General features: G+C 41.3%; 1 protein-coding gene across 1 annotated transcript in view; it reads right to left on the bottom strand.

Annotated features, from left to right (window-relative positions):
- LOC147029082 (uncharacterized) overlaps positions 1-24,477 on the bottom strand; it is a 136,785-nt gene extending 112,308 nt beyond the window's left edge. The window contains exon 1 of the mRNA XM_085880025.1: positions 18,321-24,477. Coding sequence (XP_085736151.1) covers positions 18,321-18,412 — 92 coding nt within the window. The 5' untranslated portion in view covers positions 18,413-24,477. The remainder of the gene's footprint in view (positions 1-18,320) is intronic.
- Between the last annotated feature and the right edge of the window lie 3,260 nt (positions 24,478-27,737).

Below are 27,737 nucleotides of genomic sequence, written 5' to 3' on the forward strand. Positions count from 1 at the left end.
TTTGGGGTCAAAGGTCAGGGGGGTCACGACCTTGAAAAATATGCGGTTTTTGTCATAACGTGGTCAATTCTTGTCCGCTTTACATGAACCCAGCACCAAAATGTTCAGAATTTAATGCCCAATCTTGTGACACAATGACGTCATAACATATGTCACCGGTTGGGGTAAAATGTCGGGGGGGGGGGGTCACGCCCTTGAAAAATATGCGGTTTTCGGCATAACTCAGTCAATTCTTACTCGATTTGCATGAAACCAGCATCAAACGAGATTACCTTCTCTTGTTGAAACGTTGTATTCACCGAGCTTGCGAGTGAAGACTCGCCAAAACGACGTGAGTTGATTGTTGTTTAGTCCGGAGCCCCCGAAAGTCGGGGGGGGGTCATGACATTATAGATATGTGGTTTGTGTAATAAGACCATGCATATGAAGCCAGTTCCCCACACTCATACCAAGAACCAAAAAAGTAGTGGCGGCGAAGGTATGCGCTCTATGAGTGCCCGTTCTAGTTGTAGATATTTTACACACACTCACATTCCAATTGTACATATTTTACACACAAACTCACATCATCATTGTCCATAATTCATACATATACTCACATTCTAACTGTACACACTTTATCGACGTACTCGCATTCCAATTGTACATACTTTAAATACGTACTCGCATTCCACTTGCACATATTTTTCCACGTACTCACATTCTAATTGTACATACTTTATCCACATACATTCTCATTGTACATATTTTATACATATACTCATATTATAACTGGAGATATACACAAGCATAATAATTGTACATATTTCATAAACGTACACACATTATAATTGTACATACTTTATTCACATACTCACATTACCATTGTACATAATTTATCCATCTACTCACATTCTAACTGTACATATTTTATACACGTACTCACATTACAATTGTACATATTTTAAATACATACTCACATTCTAACTTCATACTTTCTAAGCATACTCACATTCTAATTGTACATCGTTTCTGCATGTACTCACATTCTCACTGAACATATTTCATCCACGTTCTCCCATTCTAATTGTACATCTTTTAGACACTCCTCACATTCTAATTGTACATATTTTATACACATACTCACATTATAATTGTACATATTTTATACACATCCTCACATGCTAATTTAACATATTTTACACACATACGAACATTCAAATTGTACATATTTTATACACATACTCGCATTCTAATTGTACATATTTTAAACACATACTCACATTCTAATTGTACATAATTTAAACACATACTCCCATTCCAATTGTACATATTTTAAACAAATACTCACCTTCTAATTGTACATATTTTAGAGATGTACTCACATTCTAATTGTACATATTTTATGCACATACTCACATTTCAATTGTACATATTTTGTACATGTACTCACATTCTAACAACATATTTTATTCACATACTCACATTCTAATTGTACATATTTTATACACATACTCGCATTATAATTGTCCATATTTTATACACATACTCACATTGTAATTGCACATATTTTATACAAATACTCACATTCTAATTGTACAAATTTTTACACATACTCCCATTCTAATTGTACATATTTTATAAAAATACCCACCTTCTAATTGTAGATATTTTAGAGATGTACTCACATTCTAATTGTACATATTTTATGCACACACTCACATTTCAATTGTACGTATTTTGTACACGTACTCACATTCTAATTGTACATATTTTACAGATGTACTCACATTCTAATTGTCCATATTATATACACGTACTCACATTCTAATTGTACATATTTTATACATATACTCACATTCTTCCTGTATATGCTTTATAAACATACTCACATTCAAATTGTACATAATTTATACATAAACTCACACTCTAATTGTATATAATTTATACATATACTCACTCTAATTGTACATAATTTATATACAAACTCACATTCTACACACGGACTTACATTCTAATTGTACATATTTCATCGACACACTCACATTCTAATTGCACATATTTTGTACACGTACTCATATTCTATATATACATATTTGAAAGAGACTTACATTCCAATTGTACATATTTTACACAAAAACTCACATTATCATTGTACATAATTTATACATATACTCACATTCTAATTGTACATAATTTGCACATCTACTCACATTCTAACTGAATTTGCTTTGTAAGCGTACCCACATTATAATTGTACATACTTTATAGATGTACTCACATTCTAACTGAACATACTTTATACACATACATTCTAATTGTACATATTTTATAAACGTACTCACACGATCATTGTACATAATTTATACATATACTCACATTCTAACGGTACATATTTTATCCACGTACTCACATTCTAGTTGTACCTACTTTCAAAACATACTCATATTATAACTGAACATACTTTACACATACTCACATTAAAACTGTACATACCTTATACACATACATTCTAATTGTACATACTTTACACACATGCTTACATTCTAACTGTACATACTTTATACACATACTCATATTATAACTTGACATACCTTATACATATACTTACATTCTAACTGTACATACTTTATACACATACTCACATTATAACTGTACATACCTTATACACATACGTTTTAATTGTACATACTTTATACATGTACTCACATTCTAACTGTACATACCTTATACACGTACATTCTAACTGTACATATTTTATAAGCATACTCACATTCTAATTGTACATAATTTAATGATGTACTCACATTCTAATTGCACAAACTTTAAAAACATACTCGCATTCTAATTGTGCATACATTATCGGCATACTCACATTCTAATTGTTCACACTTTCTATATGTACTCGCATTGGAACAGTACATACTTGATCGGGGTACTCACATTCTAATTGTACATATTTTATAGACCAACACACATTCTAACTGCACTTATTTTATACACAAACTCACATTCTAATTGTACATACTTTAGATCCGTACTCGCATTCTAATTGTACATACATTATCAGCGTACTCACATTCTAATTGTGCATACATTATCAGCGTACTCACATTCTAATTGTGCATACTTTATGAAGGCACTCACATTCTAATTGTTCACACTTTCTATATGTACTTGCATTCGAACAGTACATACTTGATCGAGGTACTCACATTCTAATTGTACATATTTTATACACCAACACACATTCTAACTGCACGTATTTTATACACAAACTCACATTCTAATTGTACATACTTTAGATCCGTACTCGCATTCTAATAGTACAAACTTCGATGCGTACTCACATTGTAACAGTACATACTTCTTTTCGTACTCACATTGTAATAGTGCATACTTCTTTACGTACTCACATTCTAAATGTACAAACTTTATATATGTATTGACATTTTAATTGCAAATACTTTATGTACGTATTCACATTATAATTGTACATACTGTCGTGCCCAGGGGATATAACCCCGACCTGGATGGATAGCCAAACAGTTCTTCCTTGGAGGCCTACAGCCAGACCCTTAGAAATTAATGCGCGCATGCGGGAAAACAGTTAAGCACTGCATCAGGATGGCACAAGTACACAAACAAAAGCAAATTAAATGAAATAAAATAATAATTTAATGACACAGAAAACCAACAATTATAATGAAAATGAATCAAGCGATAAGGTAAGCAAAATCGAAATCTAATTGATGCCCCTCTCCGCAGACTTAAATACAGACAAGGGGAAAATGCACCAAAGAAAAATCCCTCCTTTGTCCCAGCACTTAGCAGTGTGCCAGAGATTGTCTTGAGGGAGCTTTGAATCGAGGCACTTCGTCGACACGCCCAAAATGGCGCCAAGTTCCCACATTCTTTCAATAACCCTCCTGACCTCCCTCCTTACCTCCCCCCTCATCCCTTGTCTTACCCCCCCCACCCCCTGCACCCAAAACCTCCTCCCCTACCTCTTCATTAAAAGTGTGGACCTCAAATATCCAGGGCCTTCGCTCAAACCTTTCAGATCTTTCCATACAGGTTGCCACTGACAAAACAGACATAATTTGCCTAACAGAAACTTTCCTCCCCCAAGACGTGTCTGACTCCCAAGTATCTCTCCCTGGTTACGCCCTCCTACGGTATGACAGACCTGAGCCTCGTCCTGGTGGAGGAGTTGCTCTCTTCATCAAAGACTCTATTCCTCACTCTCCATGCACTGCTCTCACTCCCCACACCCCCAGGAATACCTCTGGCTATGGCTTCCCCTCCACTCCCACCTCATGTTTATATGTGTACTGTACCGCCCACCAAACAGTGATGACTCCAACTACACCTCACTATCCGAAAACATGGACCATCTTCTATCTTCTCATCCAAACTCTCTCTTCCTCTTATGTAGCGACTTCAATTGTCATCATGCCAGTAGGCTCGGTGTGGGTACCTCTCTCACCTGTCATGGCACCTCAGCAAAAGCTTTGTGCGACTCATTGGGACTGACTCAATCGGTCAACTTCCCGACCCGAATCTCAACCAATTGCACTCCATCTCTTCTGGATCTGATTTTGACAAATTTGCCTGACAATATCTGCTGCTCTTCCTCTGCTCCAATCGGTTCTTCTGACAACGTCCTTGTCAAAGTGGACATCTCTTTGGCTGGTATCAGAGAACCACCTCACTGTCGTCGAGTCTGGCATTTCACTTAAGCTGACTGGCAGAGTGTCCAAGCAGCCATCAAACTTATAGACTGGTCTCCCATCACTACTTTCTCCAACATCAACTCATCCTGGGAATTCTTTCAAAGAAACTTGCTCTCCCTCATGCACAGATTTATCCCCTCTCGTCTTCAGTTGTCCGACCCTTCCTCCCGCCCTTGGTTTACTGAAGCTTGTGGCGAGGCAGTTGTCCAGAAACAACTTGTGTTTGCCTCATGGAAGGCAAACCAAACTGAGGGCAATCTTAGTTCCTTCCATAAAGCTCGGAACAAATGTGTATCTCCCCTCAGAAGAGCCAAAAAACATCTTTCTCATCTCAAGTCTAAACTCTCAAACCTCTCTCCCTCCTCAGAATGCTGGTGGTGTCTAATCAAATCTGTTTCTGGTGTATGTTCCCCCTCCATCCCCTCCCTTACCTCAAATGGCTGCACTGCTGATACCGCACGTGAAAAGCTGAATGCCTAAACTCGGTGTTTGCATCTAAATATTGTGTCCAAAACCCATTACTTTCTCTACTCACCTTACCCAGTCGCACCCAACTGTCCCTGGACTCTGTGTCCTTTTCTCCTGACAAGGTGGAGAGCTTGCTGTGAAATCCCAACTCAGATTATGCAACCGGTCCAGATGGCATCAGCCCACGTGTCCTCAAAGCCTGCTCTTCTGCTCTTGCTCACCCTCTCTCTGTTCTATTCACCCTCTCATTTGCCTAAGGTCATCTGCCATCTGCTTGGAAATTTGCAAACAATACTGCCCTGCATAAAAAAGGTGCAAAAACAGATCCCTGCAACTACAGACCAATCAGCCTTCTCCCAATCATCAGCAAGGTTATGGAATCCATCATCGCCTCAGACATGAAATCCTTCCTCTTCTCCAATGGCTTGATTTCCGATCATCAATTTGGTTGCAGACCAGGTCACTCTACCCTGAATATGCTGCTTCTGCTCTCCCAACAATGGATGGAGGTCCTCAATGCCAGTCAGGAAATCCGAGCCGTATCCCTGGAAATATCACGTGCTTTTGACACAGTCTGGCACCCTGCCCTACTCACCAAACTCTCTTCCCATGGTATCCAAGGCCATCTCCACTCATGGCTCGCAGACTTCCTCTCCTGTCGCAGTCAATGTGTGGCTCTAAATGGAGTTCTTTCATCCCCTCTTCCTGTCCAGGCTGGAGTTCCTCAAGGTGGCGTTCTGGGCCCTGTTCTTTTTTCTGGTTTTCATCAATGATCTCTCCGACTCTCTGGAAAATCCTCTATATCTCTTTGCTGATGACTCCACCCTCTGCCGTACCATCGGTCATCCCTCAGACCAGCAAGCATCAGCTTCTTCGCTCACTGCAGATCTGGATAAAATCACAAACTGGTCCAACACGTGGAACATGTCTTTCAATCCGGACAAATCTCACACTCTCACTGTCTCTTCGAAAGGACCATTTAGAAAACCCCCCATCCACTTTCTCAACAATCCTCTGGAAGAAGTCCTTTCTTTCAAGCCTCTGGGTCTCACTATCTGCCATGATCTTTCCTGGGAAAGCCACATTTCAAACCTCGCCTCCAAAGCCAGTCGCCGACTGGGAATCCTCCGTCGTGCAAAGTCCTTCCTCGGCCCTCCTGAGCTCCTGACCACTTACAAAGCTTTTGTCCATAGCCTGATGGAGTACTGCTCTCCCCTCTGACCTGGTGCTCCTGCCTCCCACCTCTCTCGGCTTCACGCTGTAGAAACCAGGGCATTTCGGATCATCGGCATATCCTGCAATGAGACCGAGTCTTTGGGTCTCTCACTCAATCACCGCAGGTTGGTCGGTGGTCTTTCTGTCTTCTACCATCTCCTCTCCAGCCTTGCCCCCCCCCGCCCCTTGCTCTCTCTGCGATTTGTGCCCACCACATTTACACAGGGCGCTCAAGGTCCACCAATAACCCCCTTCTGGTAAAACTACCAAAATCACGAATCACTGCTCACCTTCACTCTTTCATTCCTTTTTTCCTGCCTTTGGAATAAACTCAATCACTCAGTTCAATCCTATTCTTCCCTCCAGGCTTTCAAAACAGCTGTTCACTACCACCTCTTATTATCCCCCATCCAAATTCTCGATCTTTTCTACCCCCGATAATCCACCCAAGCCCACTTCCTTCAAATTCCCTGCTTTCCTTCCTGAAAGTCCCTGTATTGTCCATCTTCTGTTACCCATGTTCCCCATCCCATCCCTCTCCCTTCCACAGATCTCCTAATGTGTCTGTTCCCCACTGTTATGTCTGTTCCCCACTGTTTTAGGCCTTGGCTTGAGGCCTACCGGTTAACCTCGGCGTACGATCGTTTTATTTGTTTTTTTCTCCCCATTACCTTCAATTTCTATCTTCCCCATTTTCCTAACGTCCCCCATTTCTCCCAAATAATCTCTCTATTTCTTATCTTAAATCAAAAAAATAAATAAATAAAAATAAATGCTACCTTTCTCCTGATTCTGCTTCTGCTTCTGCTTCTGCTTCTGCTTCTGCTTCTTCTTCTTCTTCTTCTTCTTCTTCTTCTTCTTCTTCATCACCTCTTCTTCTTCCTCTTATTCTTCCTCCTCCTCGATTTTTTTTTTCTACAACACTTCCATGACCTAATCTGTTGAAAACTCTCTCAAACATTAATAATAATAATAACAAATAACAAAAAAAAAATAAAAAAATAATGATGATCTCTTATAATGCTTCATCTTCCTCTCTCACACATGTGGTACTCTTTACTGTTTCATAATGCACTACTCTTCTGCTATTTTAACAGACTGCTCTCATTTCGACCTCTCCTTCATTCCTTGCCTAAAAAATCCAACTGTTACAGCGTTTCTTCTCTTCATTCTCTGAATTCGCCTTTATTGCATCCATCAAGAATTGTGTTAAATCTCATCTCTGACCTAAAACTTAAAAAAAACCCCAGTTTGCTATGAATGTTCGCTTTCCATCAACCATTCTTTTTTCCAACTTCAGTGCCAACTCACCCCTCACTCTCACTCTCAAAGCAACCATCCCACTCTTCTCCCTCCAAGCCTCCCTCTCACCTCTCTCAAAAATTCCCCCCTCACCTTTGTCCCAACTTTCATCCCCCTCACTCATCCTTCTCAAAGTTGCCCCACCCTCTCACCCACAAAGCTGTCTCCTTCCACTGCCCTCTCACCTCCATCTCTTCACTCCACTTCCTCAAATCCTCAACTGCCTTCTTCCCCCTCTCTTGTCCCCCCCTCTCCCCCAGCACCACAGAGCCTTTTCTCCTCCTAATTCGGCCCCTTCCCTAGCTATTCTGCAATCCTCCATACTCTTTCAACAACCCTCCTTACCTCCCCCCTAGAAGCCTAGGCCTTGCTGTGCGTTGTGTGTTAGCTCTCACACGAGCCTCGACAAGGTATACAAAAAAAGTCATTCTCTCGCAGCGGGAAGAACGTACGTCAGGCAATTCATGAGCGGTAATTAACACGAAGGCTCAGAGACCGCCGTGCAGCTTCATTTCACGAGCGAATATCCTGACTGTTCCTTTCTTGCACCCAGTCTGTTCACAATGAGACGATTTCTTAGTCCCCGTGATCAGGCCATGAGACATGCTCTCCTTTCCTCCTGAGAAACGTACACACTTCATGGCTCAGCCGAACCATCAAAGGCCATCGTCCTGCTCAGCACGCGAGCCAATTCACACAGCACAAACACGAGAATCGTGCAGCCTTCGTTGTGCCGAGAGCAAAAGCGAGATCCTCCACGTCCTCTGACCAACATCCTCTCCCAACGGCGTGGATCACTTGGTTATCACTCCGCTCTCCTCTGCTTCTTCTTCGATGTCACGCCGAACCAAACTCCCCCTCCGGAGCATGGACTGCTCACACAAACCCCGGGAAGGCAGGGCCTCTGCCCACTTTTAGTTGTTTTAGGGATGTGTTCCCCACCTTTATTGCTGACCTTAGAATACAAAAACGGGAAAGTTCACAGGGGTGCAATTACGTACTGGGGGAATTATCCCTCATCCCTATGTAATTAACAAGGCACCACCCCCCCCCCCCCCCCGCGTGGTGACAAGTAACACTTAAGCTCACAGTTTCCCGACTTAATTACATCGAGATGTCTCCTACACGTCCACGGACCAAACAACTCCATACAATCTTATCTTATCTTTCCTCTGAAATCCCTTCATCTACCCCCACAAACATAACAATACTTTGTAGAGGTACTCGCATTCTAATTGTACATTCATTATCAAGATCCTCACATTCTAATTCTACATACTTTATCGATGTACTGTACTCATATTCTGACTATATACTTCATAGAGGCGCTCACATTCTAATTGTACATACTTTATAGATGCACTCACATTGTAATTGTACATGCTTTATTGATGTACTTAAATTCTAATTGTCAATACTTTGTTGAGGTACTCACATTCTAACTGTACATAATTTGTAGACGTACTCACATTCTAATTGTCAATACTTTATGGACGTACTCACATTAGAACTGCACATTATTTGTAAACGTACTCACATTGTAACTGTACATACTTTAAAGATATACTTACATTCCAATTGTAAATCTAACATACATAGCTCATTCTAAGCACTGACTCACTGACTGACCATCCATCCATTGGGACCATACTCTGTACAGAGCGTCGGTGCTGCTGAAACAGTCTCCTGGGCTATTGGACACAATCCTGGACGGCTCGCCACTCCAACGCAGGATACTCGAATGGCTCAATCATCCTAGCAAGCCGGTACTCACTTTGCCGAACTCGGAAGGATGACAGGCTGAGTCAACCACACCTGCTATTAACTCAATGGAAAGGACTGATTTACTCACTCACTGATATTAAAGATCGGTACCTTCCGGGTAATGTAGAAAGCTGAAATTTTGATTGCCGATGGACATCAAAGTTGATACTTAGGGAAGAAAAACAGAATCATTGGAACGTGTCTGCAAAAGAAAATATAAATAAATGAAAATAAATTAACACAAAAATAAATGAAAAAAATTAAATGCAGGTGAGCGACCCGAGACAATGGGGAAGCACAGTAATTTTGCGTGCTGATAGATATTGAACCTGATACACCGGGCGAAAATCACAGAACTGGGTGAAAAATCACAGAATCCGCAAATGAAAATATAAATAAATGAAAAATCAAATGCAGGTGAGCGACCCGAGACAATGGGGAGGCATGGTTCCTTATTGCTTGCAATGTATAAGCATCCAGTGTGACGACTCCTCATTTTCATAAATGCCAAGGTGAGCCAATGAAAAAAGCCAATAATTCACAAGATTTTGGAAAAGCGATGATAATAGAAAACCTATACGCCAAGAAAACCTATAGAAAACCAAGACGCCAAGGTGAACAATGAATAGCCAAGATCTTGTGAAAAAAGCCAAGAAGTGGTCAAACTATAAGCATATGCCAGTAGTACTTTATTGACCTAGTCACATTCTAACTGTACATACTTTATAGAGGGACTCAGTTGAGAAAACATAATGTGTCCTACACGACTATCATTAGGTGGTGTTTGTGGTCTATGTTAGCTCATTTTGTGCAGACAAACGGACCCAAATGCCAAACCCTCTCTTCTCGCGTGGGTAATAACAAATCAGGGCAAATTAAAGGTGGTTTCGTTGAAAACAAAATGATTCTCACCTGTGAACGCATATTGTTAGTACATATAATGGAAAACATCTTAATACAAGGCCCGTGTCGGTGTAAAAATGAGAACCATTTATTTTCTCAACCAAATGGGAGAGACGGTGTGCGAACCACCATGGGGTAGGAGGTGATCAAGCGATGTTTCGGGCAGGAGTCTTTCATCGATGCAATTTATTTTTGTTTCTTTTGAAGAAGAGTTTGCACCCAAAACTTCGCTTCACTTTTGACATGGCAGTTAGCATACCGCTCAACTTCCAGTTGAGAAAATTACTTTTCACTGTATATATATATATATATATATATATATATATATATATATATATATATATATATATATATATATATATATATATATATATATATATATGTATATATATATGTATATGTATATATATATGTATATGTGTATATATATATATATATATATATATATAAATATACATAGAAATATATATATATATAGACAGATAAATATATACATATATATATATATATATATATATATATATATATATATATATGTGTATATATATGTATATATGTGTGTATATGTGTGTATATATATATATATATATATGTGTGTATATATATATATATGTATATATGTGTGTATATATATATATATATATATATATATATATATATATATATATATATATATATATATATATATATATATATATATATATATATATATATATATATATGTGAATATAAATGTATATGTATATATATATATATATATATATATATATATATATATATATATATATATATATATATATATATATATATATATATATATATATATATATATATATACATACACACACACAGGGTGTCCCTAAAAAAATGACATCATTTGAAACTTGAATATCTAAGTAACTACATGTCCCAGGCAAACGAAAGTAAATAGGCTTCATGTTGAACAATTAAAGATTTATTTATCAAAATTCGAACAGGAGATTCAGAGGGATGTAGATTTTATAACCGTTTTCTCAAAACTTCACAAATGTTCAATATGCACACCGCCTGTGACACGACACGCGTCAAGTCGGTGGTCCAGCTCCTGCCAAACACGTTGTAGCATGTCTTGCGTAACATTCTCCAGCACCTCAGTGATTCTCTGCTTAAGTTCCTCTAAGCTTGTAGGAAGAGGGGGGATATAGACCAGTCCTTTCACATAGCCCCATAGAAAAAAATCACAAGGTGTCAAGTCAGGTGAACGTGGTGGCCATTTCAACAGCACATTGTCATTATCACTGGCATGCCCAATCCATCTCCCTAGTAGATTCTCATCTATCTATAATTACAGCAATCTGTGTGTGTGTGTGTCTGTCTGTCTGTCTGTCTGCGACCGCCGTTTCTCGACGACCGCCGGTCCGATCGGATTGAAACTTTCCAGGAATATTTCCGAGGCCCCGCAAATGTGCCTTTTCGAGGTTTGATATCGATCGGACAAGCGGTTCCCAAGTTACGGCCATTTATCTGTCGGCCAATGACAAGACACGGTGCTATGACATCACGAATGACGTCACAATTAATGTTAATTAATTAATTTATTTTTTGCACGATCGACGGTCCGATCTGACTGAAACTTGCCAGGAATATTGCCGGGGCCCCGCGGATGTGATTTTCAAGGTTTGATATTAATCAGACGAGCGGTTCCCAAGTTACGACCATTTATCTGTCGACCAATGACAGGACACGGTGCTATGACATCACGAATGACGTCACAATTGTTTATTTATTTTTTTTTTATTATATCTTTTGCACGATTGAAACTTGCCAGGAATATTACTGGGGACCCGCGGATGTGCCTTTTCGAGGAGAGAGAGAGAGAGAGAGAGAGAGAGAGAGAGAGAGAGAGAGAGAGAGAGAGAGAGAGAGAGAGAGAGAGAGAGAGAGAGAGAGAGAGAGAGAGAGAGAGAGAGAGAGAGAGAGAGAGAGAGAGAGAGAGAGAGGCTGCACATACTGGCACTCACCTACGGGCACGCACCTATGGGCCCGCCCCTACGGGCCCATACTAGTTGAGATAAGAATTAAACATTCAACTTAATTAGTTTTTACACATTTTGTTAAAATTTGAGATCATTTGAGCAAGAATTAGCTTTGTTATTAGACTACGAAATGATGTCATTTTTTTTAGGGACACCCTGTATATATATATATATATATATATATATATATATATATATATATATATATATATATATATATATATATATATATATATATATATATATATATATACTATCGTCTGTCACCCTTTAACACGGAAACACTCCTTGGAGAGAAAAAAAAAAATTAAGTAAAATTTGCCTCAAATTCATTGAAACCTACGAGAAGTTATTATTTTTTTTCAATCAGACAAAAAAAAATTGAACCTGGGCGGTGTGTAAGAAACAGATTACTGCCTCAATTGCTTTCGAGTTGTTGTTTTTTTCCTTTGCTGTGAAGAAATATATAACCTCCCATTTTGAGCTCTTTCAACCTGCACAAGAATAAAGGGTTTTTCTTTCTTCTTTTTTTCATACCGTGGTATTTTTTTTACCGCGGGCTTCTTGTAATTATACTGTAAACTTACGTTCTTCAAGGATTATTGAAAAGTTTAAACGTATATTTAATGTTGGGGAATCTAAAAAAAGAGTGTCGAGCATTTTAAGACATTGTGCAATGTCTGCTTAGTCCTGAATTTTACAAGATTTAGTATAGAAACAGCACTACAATCTGATACAAAAACATGGGGGGGTGTGGTGGCTCTTTGATAGCCAGGTGTTCTGTCTGTAACTACATTGGACCTAAAATATCCTGTTGTCTTTATAAGAGTGTACTTCGTGAGTAGTAATTTGGCTGAGTCATCAGTATTGGGATTGACTGTTTTGCCAACCTGGTCTGGAAGATCATTTCTGGCTTGTAATCACAGATTGTGGTCCCAAGAGGCTTCTTGAATGATGGTGAACATTCAATCAATCAAAAATTTAAAGCTCTCAAAATTAGTGGAATCTCCCATGACGAGATTTGATCACAACGTCTGTTGCTCTCACATCGCAGGAAGGTCGGTGTTTTCATGTTTTTTTCCTCCCATCTATTCTCCAACATTATTCTGTCTGTTCTCTCTGTTCTCCAACTTCAGGAAGTTCTTCCAGTATGTCCATTCTGGTTACACTTCCAAAATGCAGGCTGTCTGCACACATAAACTCTTCTATTTTTCACTTCTCCCATTTTCGCACCTTTCAGAGGCTGTTCTGTATCTTATTTCAGAGGTAATTTCAGATTCCATCCAGGGCTTCAAACAAGCAGTGTACTGCAATCTCTTGTCATCAACTTCCTCCACTCCTGTTGCCAAAGTGTGGCTCTCAATAGAATCCTTTCATCTCCTCCTCCTGTTAAGGCTGGAATGCTTCAAGGCAGTGTTCTGGGCCAAGTTATATTTCTAATCTTATTTCTAACGATCTCTCTGACTCAGGAAAATCCTCTTTATTTATTTCATGACTCCACCCTCTGCCGTGACATTCCTCATCCTTCAGCCAGGCAGGCTGCAGCCTCTTCCCTCTTCAGATCTTGAAAAAAAAATCACAAGCTGGTCAAACACTTGGAACATGTCTTTCAATCCTGACAAGTTTCACTCTCTCTTTCTCTCTTTTAAAGGACCTTCTGGTAAACCCTATCTACTTTCTTTACAATGTTCTTGAGGACGTTTAGTCACTCAAACTTTTAGGCCTCACCTTCAGCCATGATATTTCTTGAAAAACCATTTATCAAAGTTGGCCTCCAAAGCTAGGAAACGACTTGGTATCCTCCATCATGCAAAGTCCTTCCTTGGCACACCTGAACTCTTATCCACCTACAAGGCCTTCATCTGCAGCTTGATGGAGTACTGCTCTCACCTTCGGGCTGGGGCTCCTGCCTCACATCTTGCTCAGTTTGATGCCATGGAAACCAAGGCCTTCAAGATGATTGGTATCAAATATGATGAAGCCAGGTCTCTGGGCCTACCACTTTCACATTACAGACATGTCAGTGGTCTCTGTCTTTTACTGCCTTTTCCATGCTCTGCCCCTCCCATGTCTCTGCAGGGCATACACAGTCTACAATCAGTCCTCTTCTGGTGAAACTCCCTAAATCCAGGAACATTGCTCACCTCCACTCATTTGTTCCTCTTTTTTTTCTCACCATGCCTGGTGTTGGCTTAATGGTTTGAGTGGTGGACTTTGGATCCGAGAGTCCTGAGTTCAAATCCCGCTCAGCTGTTGAATTAATACCAGGTGGGGTTAACTCGGCCTGTCATCCTTCCGAGGTCGGCAAAACAAGTGCCAGCATGCTGGTATACTGTGTATAACACAGAGTATAGTATAGTCCCAACGCTCTGCACAGAGTATAGTCCCAATCTCCTCCTCTACTTTTCTCACCTGTAGAATCAACTTCCACATTCTCTTCAATATCATTATTTCTTCCAGGGCTTCAAGACAGCTGTTCACCACCATCTCAAATCATCCTAAATCCAAAACCATCTTTTCTACACACAATAGCCCTCCAAGAATCCATCTCTTTCCGGGTTTCCAGGTTATCCACTAACCCAACCATCTGATTTGCTAGTTTAAGTCTTCCTCACCTCCTCACAACTCTTTTCCTATTCGTTCATTCCCTTATCAGTTCTACCTTGCTCTTTCAATAGTCTCATTCCTATAAAAACATTTTTAAAAATCATATCAGATCGCAATATATTGCTCCAAACAATTAAAATATAACTGGGTTTAAGTGTCAGTTTAAACAAAGCACAAAGTTTAAACATCAGTATCAGTCAAATGATGGAAAAACCACATGATCTGATATGTAGAACAGTTATACAAAAATGACGAGACAAAGATACCATGACTGGACGTCGAGAATTGTTTCAAAATGTAATTTTTTTATTCATGTAAGACCAATAATAATCAGAAAAGAAAAACAATCTTAAATCTCTCTGTGTGTTTTAAAAGGTCAAGGAAATCCATCGGACTGAAGTTTTCGAAATTGCTAATTCATGTCAGATGACCATGTCTTATACAGGAACCTAATGTAGGTCACGGCACATGTTTCATGAACCTCAGACTTGGCAGTTGTTTCGAGAGATGGCAAGAAAATTGCCTGTAGAAGAGTAATACTAATTAAACTAGAAAGCATCTCAAAATTGAAAGCCCATCCACGTACACTTTGTACACAAACTAAACTTGAAGAAAATGACAGTTAAAAAAAATAATTGAACACTTTATTGATTTGTATTCTCCACAATCTCATAATAAAGGTTTGTTGAAGATTTGATGACAAAAGCTCGATTGCTAAAAATGTTATGGCCTGGACATAATACACACTGAATCTCAATGGTAAACAAGTCCTTCGATTAAAACATTTATAGCTGGTCCACCACTTCACCGATGACGTCATCCTTATAATCATTTATTTCTCATTGGAAGTAGAATGAGATGTGCCAAGTTTCAATTTTTTCTGATCAGCAGTTTCAGAGATGTGTTTTAATTTTTTTGTTTAATCCAAGATGGCTGCCATACCCATGACCTATGATTCCACAATTATCATTAAAATGTTCTCCATTGGGGGGGGGGGGGGGAGAAAAAGAAATCAGGTGCGTAAGCAAACGAGATTTTAGGATCTTGGTATATATATATATATATATATATATATATATATATATATATATATATATATATATATATATGTGTGTATATGTATATATATGTATATATATAGATATATATATATATATATATATATATATGTATATATATTTATATATATATCTATATCTATATATTCATATATATCTATATATATATATATATATATATATATATATACATATATATATATATATATATATTGTTACAAGCCTGGTGTTGGCGCAGTGGTTAGGGCAGCGGCTTGGGATCCAAAAGGTCCTGAGTTCAAGCCCCGTTGGGCCACTGAATTAATACACCAGGGGGTTGACTCAGCCTGTCATCCTTCCGAGGTCGGCGAAATGAGTACCAGTGACTGGGTGGGTGTATATCCCTGTTAAAATAGGTGTACCATATCCCTGTGTCGTAAGAGGCGACCAGGGTTGCGTCAGGAAGGGTATCCGGCGTAAAACATGTGCCAAATCACTATGCGGATCATACGGATGATCCACTGTGGCGACCCCGAAAGGGAGCAGCCGAAAGAAGAAGAAGAAGATATATATATATATATATATATATATATATATATATATATATATATATATATATATATATATATATATTGTTACGGATCTCCCGCCCGCCAGCATGCGAACGACCGCGTTTAACGAATAGCGGCCGCTTCGCCCACCGAACGGACAATCTAGTCACGGCTTTCCGGATCAACGCCGGAAACCAGCCAAGGGTGTGTTTTTAAGCACACCACAGCCTAGTCAATATTCCACCCGCACGCGACAGGGTCAATCGCAGAATTGTCGATATACCTAATTATTCGCGCGGGCAGACCACCGAGAGACTGTACCTCAACGGGGCCGCTGGGACACGAGCCGCTTAATGCAGCTCGCTCCGTTTTGGGATAACCGAGCGGGGTGTTATCGCGAGCCCCGTTGGACCCGATCACTTTACCGGCTATTTAAAAACAAACTATATTCCGAGGGCAATATGGCAGTTCAATCAAGGGAAAAGACGCAACGAACAGGGTACATTTAAACAAGCACATTTATTTCACAACCAAACATGCACATATACAATCATGCAATGAATGGGGGTAGGGACAAGACGCGAGCAAGACAAAGAGCTACAACCATCTATTTATTATGTACATGCACTTAACAGTTCTACTTAGCGGACAAGGCACCACAATGTTCATTCGAAAGCAAAGAAAAACCCCAGGACAGACTGGACCCCTTGGGGTCTTTATTGACACGGAGCCGTGTCGACCGTAGAGGCTCCACGAGACCGGGCTGGCTACCTTCACCTCCCTGGGGCGACCCGCGATGTCCCGTCTCCATGACCCACGGTAAGGCACGGCTCGGTAGGCCACGCACCTTGGCTCTGCTGCGCTCTCTCCTCCTTTCCACACGCCTCCACAACCTCCCGCAGCTGATGACTCAGAGAGCGACTGCGAGTGAGAGACCCAGGTAGAGAGAGACCGACTCGACTGACAGAGAGCGAGCGACCACGACCTCCAGACTTTTCCGACTGAGAGACTCAGGAGAGAGACTCTCTCACCACCTCGCCAACCGCCAACTCAGACCTCCTCCGCGCGTTCAGCGCGCTCTTTTATAACCACGTCTCCTCACCCCCCCCACCCTTCTCGGCGCGTGGGGGAAAATTCCAGGAGAGATTGGCTCGGCTCTTTTGGTTTGATAACTGCCTCCCCGCGTCTCTTCCGCATGTGTTTTTCGTTGGGGGGGGGGGGAGGGGTGAGGCCGTTGTCCGTTCTCTCCCAACGAATGTCAGGCTTCTTGCAACCCTGCTGAGGTGGCAACATGGTGGTGGTTACGGTGGCTGTTGTAATGGTCATGTGGCTGGCGTTTTGTGGTGGTCGTGAGGGTGGTGTGGTTGGGCGTTTGTGGTTAAGGTGGTTGTGTGAAGGCGGTGGTGGAGAAGGTGTTGGTGGTGGCGGTGATTGTTGTGAAGCGGTTGATGAGAGCGATGTTGGTGGTGGAGGTGGTGGTTGTGAAGCTGTTGGTCCAAAATAACGATAGTAAAAGAAAAACGGCTAACTCAAAGATCACAGCCCTGATCACACGAATAATTCCCATTAGACATCAGTGGGGAAATCTATCTGAACACAGACTTATCGGCATAACTGAACTAAGCACCTATATGGTGCTCTGCGAATTTCCACAGCCGTAACAATATATATATATATATATATATATATATATATATATATATATATATATATATATATATATATATATATATATATACATACCCCATTGAGTATTCAGGGGGAATGTGTTGGTAGATGCTTTTATTTTCACAGAACCTGATCGCTGAACAAAGGTCCAAACACTCAAAATTCATGCTGCCCTGTACCTGGAACAAAAAAAAAGAGAGCGATTATTAACACAGAGGAAGCAAAAGATGACTTGTAAAGTATTGAACTCAATGCAGTACATTGCGAGAGAAAACTTAAAAGATTCCTAATATGCTGTTTTGTTCTTGTTTTTATCTTTTGTATACAATGTTGAGGCTCGTGGTAGAGCTAGAACACAGAAGGGAGCACAACATAATGAGGAGAACACACCAACATAATGGTAGAGGAACACAATGGAGGGACACTGAGGAAGAATGTGTGAGGGCAAGAAAGAGATCAAGGGGAGGGGGAGGAGGGGAGGAGGACATAAGGGGTGAATAAGCCGGATACAATCTCAAACACAGCAAGAAATGGGATGAAAGACGAGGAAGGGAAAAGTGGGGATGAAACAAATGGAAGACATGACAAAAAGGAAGGAAGGTGAGCTGGAGTGAGAATTGAGATGGAGAGACATCGGAGGAAGCACGAGAAACGGAAGTGAGAGAACAGGTGAATGGGAAGGCCAAAACTCTCCAATGCAGACACACAAGATCAAAACAACCAAACGGGCATGGAAAACACAGCACTGAACATGCAATACCAACAACAATCGACAATCAAAATGGCAGGAAGGAGGAGGGAGGATACCTGAGGAAAGAGGAAGGAGGATACATTAGGGGGGAGGAAGAAGAATATACAGTGCGTTCAGAAAGTATTCACACCCCATGACTTTTGTCCCATGTTGTTGTGTTTCAGCCTGAATTTAAAACGGATTAAATTTAAAAAAAATTTTTGTCATAGACACAAACTACACCAAAATGACAAAGTGAAAACATCTTTTCAGAAATTGATACAAATTAATTAAAAATGAAAAGCTGAAATATCTTGAGTCAATAAGTATTCAACCCCTTTGCTATGATGCTCCAAATTGAGCTCAGGTGCATCCAATTTCCTTTGATCATCCTTGAGATCTCTCTGCAACTTGATTGGAGTTCATCTGTGGCCAATTCAAAAGATTGGACATGGTTTAGAAAGAAACACCTTTCTATAGAAGGTCCCACAGTTGACAGTCCATGTCAGAGCAGAAACTACCATGAAGTCCAAGGAACTGTCCGTCGAACTCCAAGATGGAATTGTGAGGAGAGACAGATCTGGGGAAGGATATAAAACAATTTCTCGAGTATTGAAAGTTCCTAAGAGCACAGTGAGCTCCATCATTAGGAAATGGAAAGAATATGGAACTACCCAGACTCTTCCTGGAGCTGGCCATCCGACCAAACTGAGCAACCGGGCAAGACAGAGCTTGGTCAGGGAGGTGACCAAGAGCCCAATGACCACTCTGACAGAACTAGAGTTCCTTGGCTGAGATGGGAGAACTTTCCGGAAGGACAACAATCTCTGCAACACTTCACAAATCTCGGCTTTATGGGAGAGTGGCCAGACAGAAGCCACTCCTGAGAAAAAGGCACATAACAGCACTCATGGAGTTTGCAAAAAGGCACGTAAAAGACAAAGGGAAAAGATTCTGTGGTCTGTTGAGATGAAAACTGAACTCTTTGGCCTGAACAATTTTTTTTTAATATGATCCATTTTAAATTCAGGCTGCAACACAACAAAAATTGAAAAAGTCGAGGGGTGTGAATACTTTCAGAAGTCACTGTATCAGGAGGGAGAAAGTAGGATCAATTATGGAGGAGGAAGGAGAAAATTGAACATACAAACAAGAGTCACTAATACGGATGGAGTAGAGAAGAGAATGAATGAGCAGGGCTAAAATTCCACAATTTTAAGTACATAATACATTGGTATTTGTTCTCGTATTTACAAGCACAAAGTCTTTTTAAAATAAAAAAGTCTAAATGCAAAATAGGTCCTAAAACGATCGGATAATTTCAAGAAACCCACACAACGGAGCAGTTCCTTGGCCTATCTTCCCTTGGCCAACAATCTTCGCGTGATCTGTTTGCACATATTTTTTATCCAAAGTTTTTCTCGGCTTTTTATTGCGTCATTGTCCCCTTACAACTGGCAAATAGCTTGAGTTTCGGAAAGAAAAAGCTGCCCACACTGTTTGCCGAGACCTTTTTTGAAGGTGATTGGTGACGCTCAAAAATCCAAGTCCAGAATGGTTGCCATTGGACAGCTTCACATCAACTGCGATGCCTGAAAGTTCCTTTGTGATGTCGACAATCACCTTTTTTGTTTGAAGTGTGATCTCAGAACTCTTTTCACTGTGCCTCATGATTAAATGAGGGAACTTTAAGAACCCAAGCTGGAGCTCAAAAAGTTTGAGGGAATTATTTTCAGGAAAGTCTTTTCAAGGTTCCGGAGATCTTCATCCATTGCTAAATCCATGCGGGCTGAGGTTCCATTATACTCAGTTCTTGTATGTGTGTCCTTCTGGAATCTATGTGGGATTTGCCAAAATGGGAAAGCAGTGAATGGGTGTGGACATTATTGTTCCACTTATATGATTCTCATCACAGCATTAAGCTAAACGTTAAGAGATTTGGTTTGTGAGTTACCTGGCCAGAACAGTGTACAATACTCAGCAGTCGAGCCTACCTGTACGATCTACGAAGTGTGTGCACTTCAGTGCCAAGAGTTGTGCCCGCAGGCTCTCAGAGAAGAGGAGTCTTGCTTTCGCCATTTCACACATCATTTCCAGATGAACTTTTAAACATGAAGCTTCTGTCCCCACGTTCTTTAGATAAGACGTAGCGAGGTGGTGGAGTGGGTAAAGCGTTGTTGCGTTGCCTTCACCAATGTGGGTTTGATTCCCATGGAAGCTGAGCGGAAATTTCCACACCTTGTGATGCAGTGCTGGTAAATGACTTAGTGTTTACAAGTGGGCATAAGAACCCCTTGTGTTTTGATAGAGTAATTATAGTAATTTAGTGATTGTAGATTTTATAGCCTACATTAAGAATACATTCTACAACAAACAAGAATGCTGGAGATTGCAAAGGAACCAACACTATGGACTGTTCAGTCTTGTAATATCAAGCAGGAAAGACTAAATCCATGAAAATTCCCAAATTGAAAAACAAATGTCTGGCAAAAAGTCTGTTTGAGATGGATACAGAAATCAGGTGATTTGCTGTGGAGTATGATTAGATTGAACATGCAACTTTGAAGTATGGTTAACTAGTTTAACTGCATTAAACAAATTAACAATAAAGTTCTGAGATCAGCGAGTTGGCCGTGCGGTGCAAGATTCAATGGTATGCCACCACTCACCACTTGTCCATCGTGTATTCCTGGCTGGTTGATGACTTGGTCGATGAGGCACGCAGGATTGCCTCCACCGAGTTATCAGGCAGAACCCAGCGCTCAAAATGGTCATGTTGATCATTGGTAGACCCAGAATCAGTTTCAGATTCTTGTCGGTTGTCCTTCATGGCATTTCTGGTGAGCTCACCTAGCGTTTTGTCACCTCGTTACCATCATAGCTCGGCATAACAGCGATAAGCAAGCGACAGAAAACGTGACCGAGACCAGTATACATTGCTGCACAGAGATCCACTCTCAGATGGCATGGGAGACAATTTTTTTTTTTAAAGTGTTCCACCATTGTTTTTGCTCACCTCTCATGCATAACACTATGTACCGTATTACCAAAAGTATTGAGACAGTAAGGAAATACGCAAAGTTAATAACAACTTTATTCCATCTCAAATAGGGTGTTGCTCTGCCTTTGACAAGCATAACAAGGCACAGCTCCCTGACACCAAATACAAGGTCGATATCAGGCACTCAGCGGTCTCTTGATTCTGTAACTCAGCAGGCATTCCAAGAATTCCTAAGGAGGTTTTATTAGGTTTAGGTCAAGTCTCTAGTGGAGAGGGGGGGATGCAGATCCTCAATGTACTTGAACAAGTTCCTCACAGATAGAGCAGTATGACAAGGTGCATTGCTATTCTGGTAGATGAAAAAAAAACAAAAAAAACATGGTGCTAAAAAACAAACCTCAACATAATATTGCATCAACAAGACATTACCCAAAATGTCACACCAACAATGCTTTCCAGGACGGGTAACAATGCTATGCACAGGCACCTTGCGAGGGTTCATTTCAAGTTTGGGTTTTCCATTGGTATCCCATGACTTTTGGTGATTGATTGAAAAAATAAAAACAAAAAAAGCAAGTAAATTGTTTCGAGAAAACATTTTGTTCATTCATTTGACAATGGAAACATATCAGGAAGAAATAACCACAATAGCCACCTACTGTATTGGGAGCTGTGGTTGCGGAGCAATGGACAGGCTTTGGCTGAACTTTGTAACTTGGTGTTTAATATACTTGTTTATACATACGGTGTGCTTGTTTTTAGTTCAATTAAAGTTCTCACATACCGTGTTTCTCCACCACTATCTTCCTGCCTCTACTGTGTTTCCTGCTTTTTTGTGGCCATTGCAGTTCCCAAAATCATAATGTCTGGTGTGACTGCACACAATTTCTCCAAATCTCCTTCTTCTCGTCACAGCTTTGAATGTGATTTGTATTACTCTCCCCCCCCACCCCCCCCAATCCCTTTGTACAGGGTATACAGCTTACAGATTATCGGAAAGCTGGAACTGTAACACACACACACATTGGTAAATGTGACGTCACTTCTCAGAGCACTCTGGGTACTAGCAACACAATCTTGATGACGTCACTCTTCTCCCCACACTCAGAGGGACAATAAATGAAGAATCCTCCCCCCCCCACCCTCCACATATTTCAACCCAAAGGATTTGTCCACACCGTATCCTGAACACGTGACTTTCACAATGATGTGCGAATGCTAAATTAGGCCTTTTGTGCATGTGCTGTGTGTGGGTTTACACCGACTCCGTTCGGCTCTCTGGGAACTTTTAACCTCCCTTTTAAACTGTCATTACAAGTTCAAAATCTGCAATTCAAATAATCTTTTAAAGATTTTTCGGCATATAAATGATCGTGAAAATTTCAAAATGGCTAACCAGAATCGTTCTGTTCCTGAATGCAGATCGGACTTACGAACATGTGGGAACACAAGAATATATCCATGCATGAGAAGAGTTGGTTTCCGATCATTTCCTGTTCATATAACTAGCTAGCGACGGCAGTGGATATAACACACATACACACGCACGAACACCACAGATGCTTCTTTCACCAACAGATGCAAATATCGAGTACGATTTCTCTTGTGGGCCTGGAACCAAACAAAAATAGATATTTATAACAGCCCATCCAGGACTCTCACCCACACTCCCCCTCTTCCCAAACATGATTAATAGTAAATATCATCGTTTAAAACTAACCCTGTGCATCGACAAGCCCCAGATGTGACCTTCACATCAGTGTTAATAAGCACGAAGGTTTGGATAGAACCAACCATCGACGACCCTTCGACCTTTTATGGGGCCACATAGCTGGGAGTTTTTGCAATACGGACAGGAAGATATCATCCTTTTGGACGAGCTGATCAGGAAATTCTCCAACTGTTTCATTTGCAGAGGCACCCCCTTTCTCGCAGGTATGGTTACAAGTACTTTCAGCTTCTTTAAAAGCTGTTTTGCTCATTTATTTCTACAATCCTTATCTGGCACATGATATACGTCAAGGCCACTCAATTTACTTTATTACTGGGGGTTTCTACGCATGCGCGCCGAGCAATCTGTGGTGGAGTACGTCATTTTAAAAGTGCCGTATTGCTGAACATTAAGCAAAGAAGCAGCACATACCATTTAAAAACTCTTTGGTATGACTGGCTGGCTCAGAATCAAACCACTGACCTTCAAGATTCAAAATCAGAGCAGACACTCAAACTATTATGGCAGAGTCTGGTACATGTGCTATTATTTTATAAATCTCTGCCAAACAATAATAATCAGTGTTAATGATGCAAGCAAGGAGAGGAGACCAGCCACGATCGATCTTCAAGTGGTAATCACTTCACTCAAAGAACAATGACACTTATAAACAACTACCATGTGAAGATGATACTGTATACCCATTTTAATTTTCCGACCAAATACTGCACAATAAAAAAAAGACACCGATTCCTCGTCGTTCAAAAGACCCACATTAGCCATCTTCTCAGCTCTCAACAAGTCCAATTAGCTTCCTGTTGGTCTCCAACTCTGCAACTTCTATCAGCTTCCTGTTGGTCTCCGACTCTCTACAACAACAATCAGCTTCCTGTTGGTCTCCCACTCTGCAACTTCTATCAGCTTCCTCTTGCTCTCCGACTCTCTACAACCATCAGCTTCCCGTTGGTCTCCGACTCTCGACAACAATCAGCTTCCCATTGGTCTCCGACTCTCGACAACAATCAGCTTCCCGTTGGTCTCCGACTCTCGACAACAATCAGCTTCCCGTTGTTCTCCGACTCTCAACAACAATCAGCTTCCCGTTGGTCTCCGACTCTCGACAACAATCAGCTTCCCGTTGGTCTCCGACTCTCGACAACAATCAGCTTCCCGTTGTTCTCCGACTCTCAACAACAATCAGCTTCCCGTTGGTCTCCGACTCTCGACAACAATCAGCTTACAGTTGGTCTCCGACTCTCAACAACAATCAGCTTACAGTTGGTCTCCGAGTCGACAACACTCAGCTTCCTGTTGGTCTCCGACTCGACAACACTCAGCTTCCTGTTGGTCTCCAACTCTGCAACTTCTATCAGCTTCCTCTTGCTCTCCGACTCTCTACAACCATCAGCTTCCCGTTGGTCTCCGACTCTCGACAACAATCAGCTTCCCATTGGTCTCCGACTCTCGACAACAATCAGCTTCCCGTTGGTCTCCGACTCTCGACAACAATCAGCTTCCCGTTGTTCTCCGACTCTCGACAACAATCAGCTTCCCGTTGGTCTCCGACTCTCTACAACAACAATCAGCTTCCTGTTGGTCTCCCACTCTGCAACTTCTATCAGCTTCCTCTTGCTCTCCGACTCTCTACAACCATCAGCTTCCCGTTGGTCTCCGACTCTCGACAACAATCAGCTTCCCATTGGTCTCCGACTCTCGACAACAATCAGCTTCCCGTTGGTCTCCGACTCTCGACAACAATCAGCTTCCCGTTGTTCTCCGACTCTCGACAACAATCAGCTTCCCGTTGTTCTCCGACTCTCGACAACAATCAGCTTCCGGTTGGTCTCCGACTCTCGACAACAATCAGCTTCCCGTTGGTCTCCGACTCTCGACAACAATCAGCTTCCCGTTGGTCTCCGACTCTTGACAACAATCAGCTTCCCGTTGGTCTCCGACTCTCGACAACAACCAGCTTCCCGTTGGTCGCCGACTCTCGACAACAATCAGCTTCCTGTTGGTCTCCGACTCTCGACAAAATCAGCTTCCCATTGGTCTCCGACTCTCAACAACAATCAGCTTCCCGTTGGTCTCCGACTCTCGACAACAATCAGCTTCCCGTTGGTCTCTGACTCTCGACAACAATCAGCTTCCCGTTGGTCTCCGACTCTCGACAACAATCAGCTTCCCGTTGGTCTCCGACTCTCGACAACAATCAGCTTCCCGTTGGTCTCCGACTCTCGACAACAATCAGCTTCCCGTTGGTCTCCGACTCTCGCCAACAATCAGCTTCCCGTTGGTCTCCGACTCTCGACAACAATCAGCTTCCCGTTGGTCTCCGACTCTCGACAACAATCAGCTTCCCGTTGGTCTCCGACTCTCGACAAAAATCAGCTTCCAGTTGGTCTCCGACTCTCGACAACAATCAGCTTACAGTTGGTCTCCGACTCTCGACAACAATCAGCTTACAGTTGGTCTCCGATTCGACAACACTCAGCTTCCTGTTGGTCTCCGACTCGACAACACTCAGCTTCCTGTTGGTCTCCGACTCGACAACAATCAGCTTCCCGTTGGTCTCCGACTCGACAACAATCAGCTTCCCATTGGTCTCCGACTCTCGACAACAATCAGCTTCCCGTTGGTCTCCGACTCTCGACAACAATCAGCTTCCCGTTGGTCTCCGACTCTCCACAACAATCAGCTTCCCGTTGGTCTCCGACTCGCCACAACCATCAGATTCCCGTTGGTCTCTGACTCTCCACAACCATCAGATTCCCGTTGGTCTCCGACTCTCCACAACCATCAGATTCCTGTTGGTCTCCGACTCTCCACAACCATCAGATTCCTGTTGGTCTCCGACTCTCCACAACCATCAGATTCCTGTTGGTCTCCGACTCTCCACAACCATCAGATTCCTGTTGTTCTCCGACTCTCTACAACTCCTATTAGCCTCCTGGTGGTCTTCTTGAACTTACTCCATCGTGAATCACAAGTTGCAACAATAGACAAAATTAATCAGCATATGGAATTGAAACTCATTTCCTCCAGGTGTGAAAGTCGTTTCCCCTCCCTGCATTTGTTTTTCATTTCATGGGCACTCTACTTTCGACACAGAAATGTTTCTGGACAAAAAATTTCCCCAAAGTTTGACTTAAAAAATTGGATATAAAAAAAAATTAACATCATTTTGTGCTTACGCTCCTGCAAATGTTCGTGCGGATTTTTTTTCCTTCGTGGCCCTGTTTTTCTGCTGTAAAATATTTTCATGTAATCGGCATCATGTAATTTTTTTATTACTTTTTTTCATTATCATTACCCCAAAAATATGACCTCCATTTGCAGTGATGAAAATTCTTCTTTTTATCATTTTATTAACTGATACACAACTACAGATGAATTATTTCTACATTTTTCCACCAATTTTTCCAAAGTTCATGTGTATATTCAAATGCACTTCTCTCAAAATTCATGGATGAGGCTCTGTGGCAGGTCCAACGTCTTCCTGTGAGATCAATAAGGTGATAGTAGCAATGCGAGGGATGGCTTGACGTATGCACAATTGCCTTGAGCTGTCTAGTCTGGACTCAAATCTCAACCCAGCGATAAACTATTACCCTGGAATTGCAGATGCAGGGTGATGCATCAATGTGTGCACCCTCTATCGAAATAATGTTAAGATGGAGGGCCCATCTGCTCGCGTTGGTTGTCGTGGACATTAAAGATCCTGTCGTGTCTTCTGTAATAACCGGGTGAGTTATCGGTGGCACCCTGGAACCAATTACAAATTCCTGCCCAAATCATCTTCAGTCGAACATCAGGTCTGGCCAGCAGCTTTGCGAAAATAATCGGGTCAAAAACCTTCCTCGGCCTACTCCATAAGGAAGTGGGAATAATTAAGGCCGAAAAAGAAATTTCACAGAGATGTTCTTGAGGTGCTCAGGCTTTCAAGAATCTCAATTCAGAAGATCGAACACAAATTTCCTTCGACTCCCAACTTCATTAATGCATGGATTCCCCACAAAAGCGTTACAACATATATTCGCAATGATACAC

The sequence above is a fragment of the Eptatretus burgeri genome, chromosome 4 (assembly GCF_056783735.1).
Source record: "Eptatretus burgeri isolate ZD-2024b chromosome 4, Ebu_testis_v1, whole genome shotgun sequence".
Lineage (NCBI taxonomy): Eukaryota > Metazoa > Chordata > Myxini > Myxiniformes > Myxinidae > Eptatretus > Eptatretus burgeri.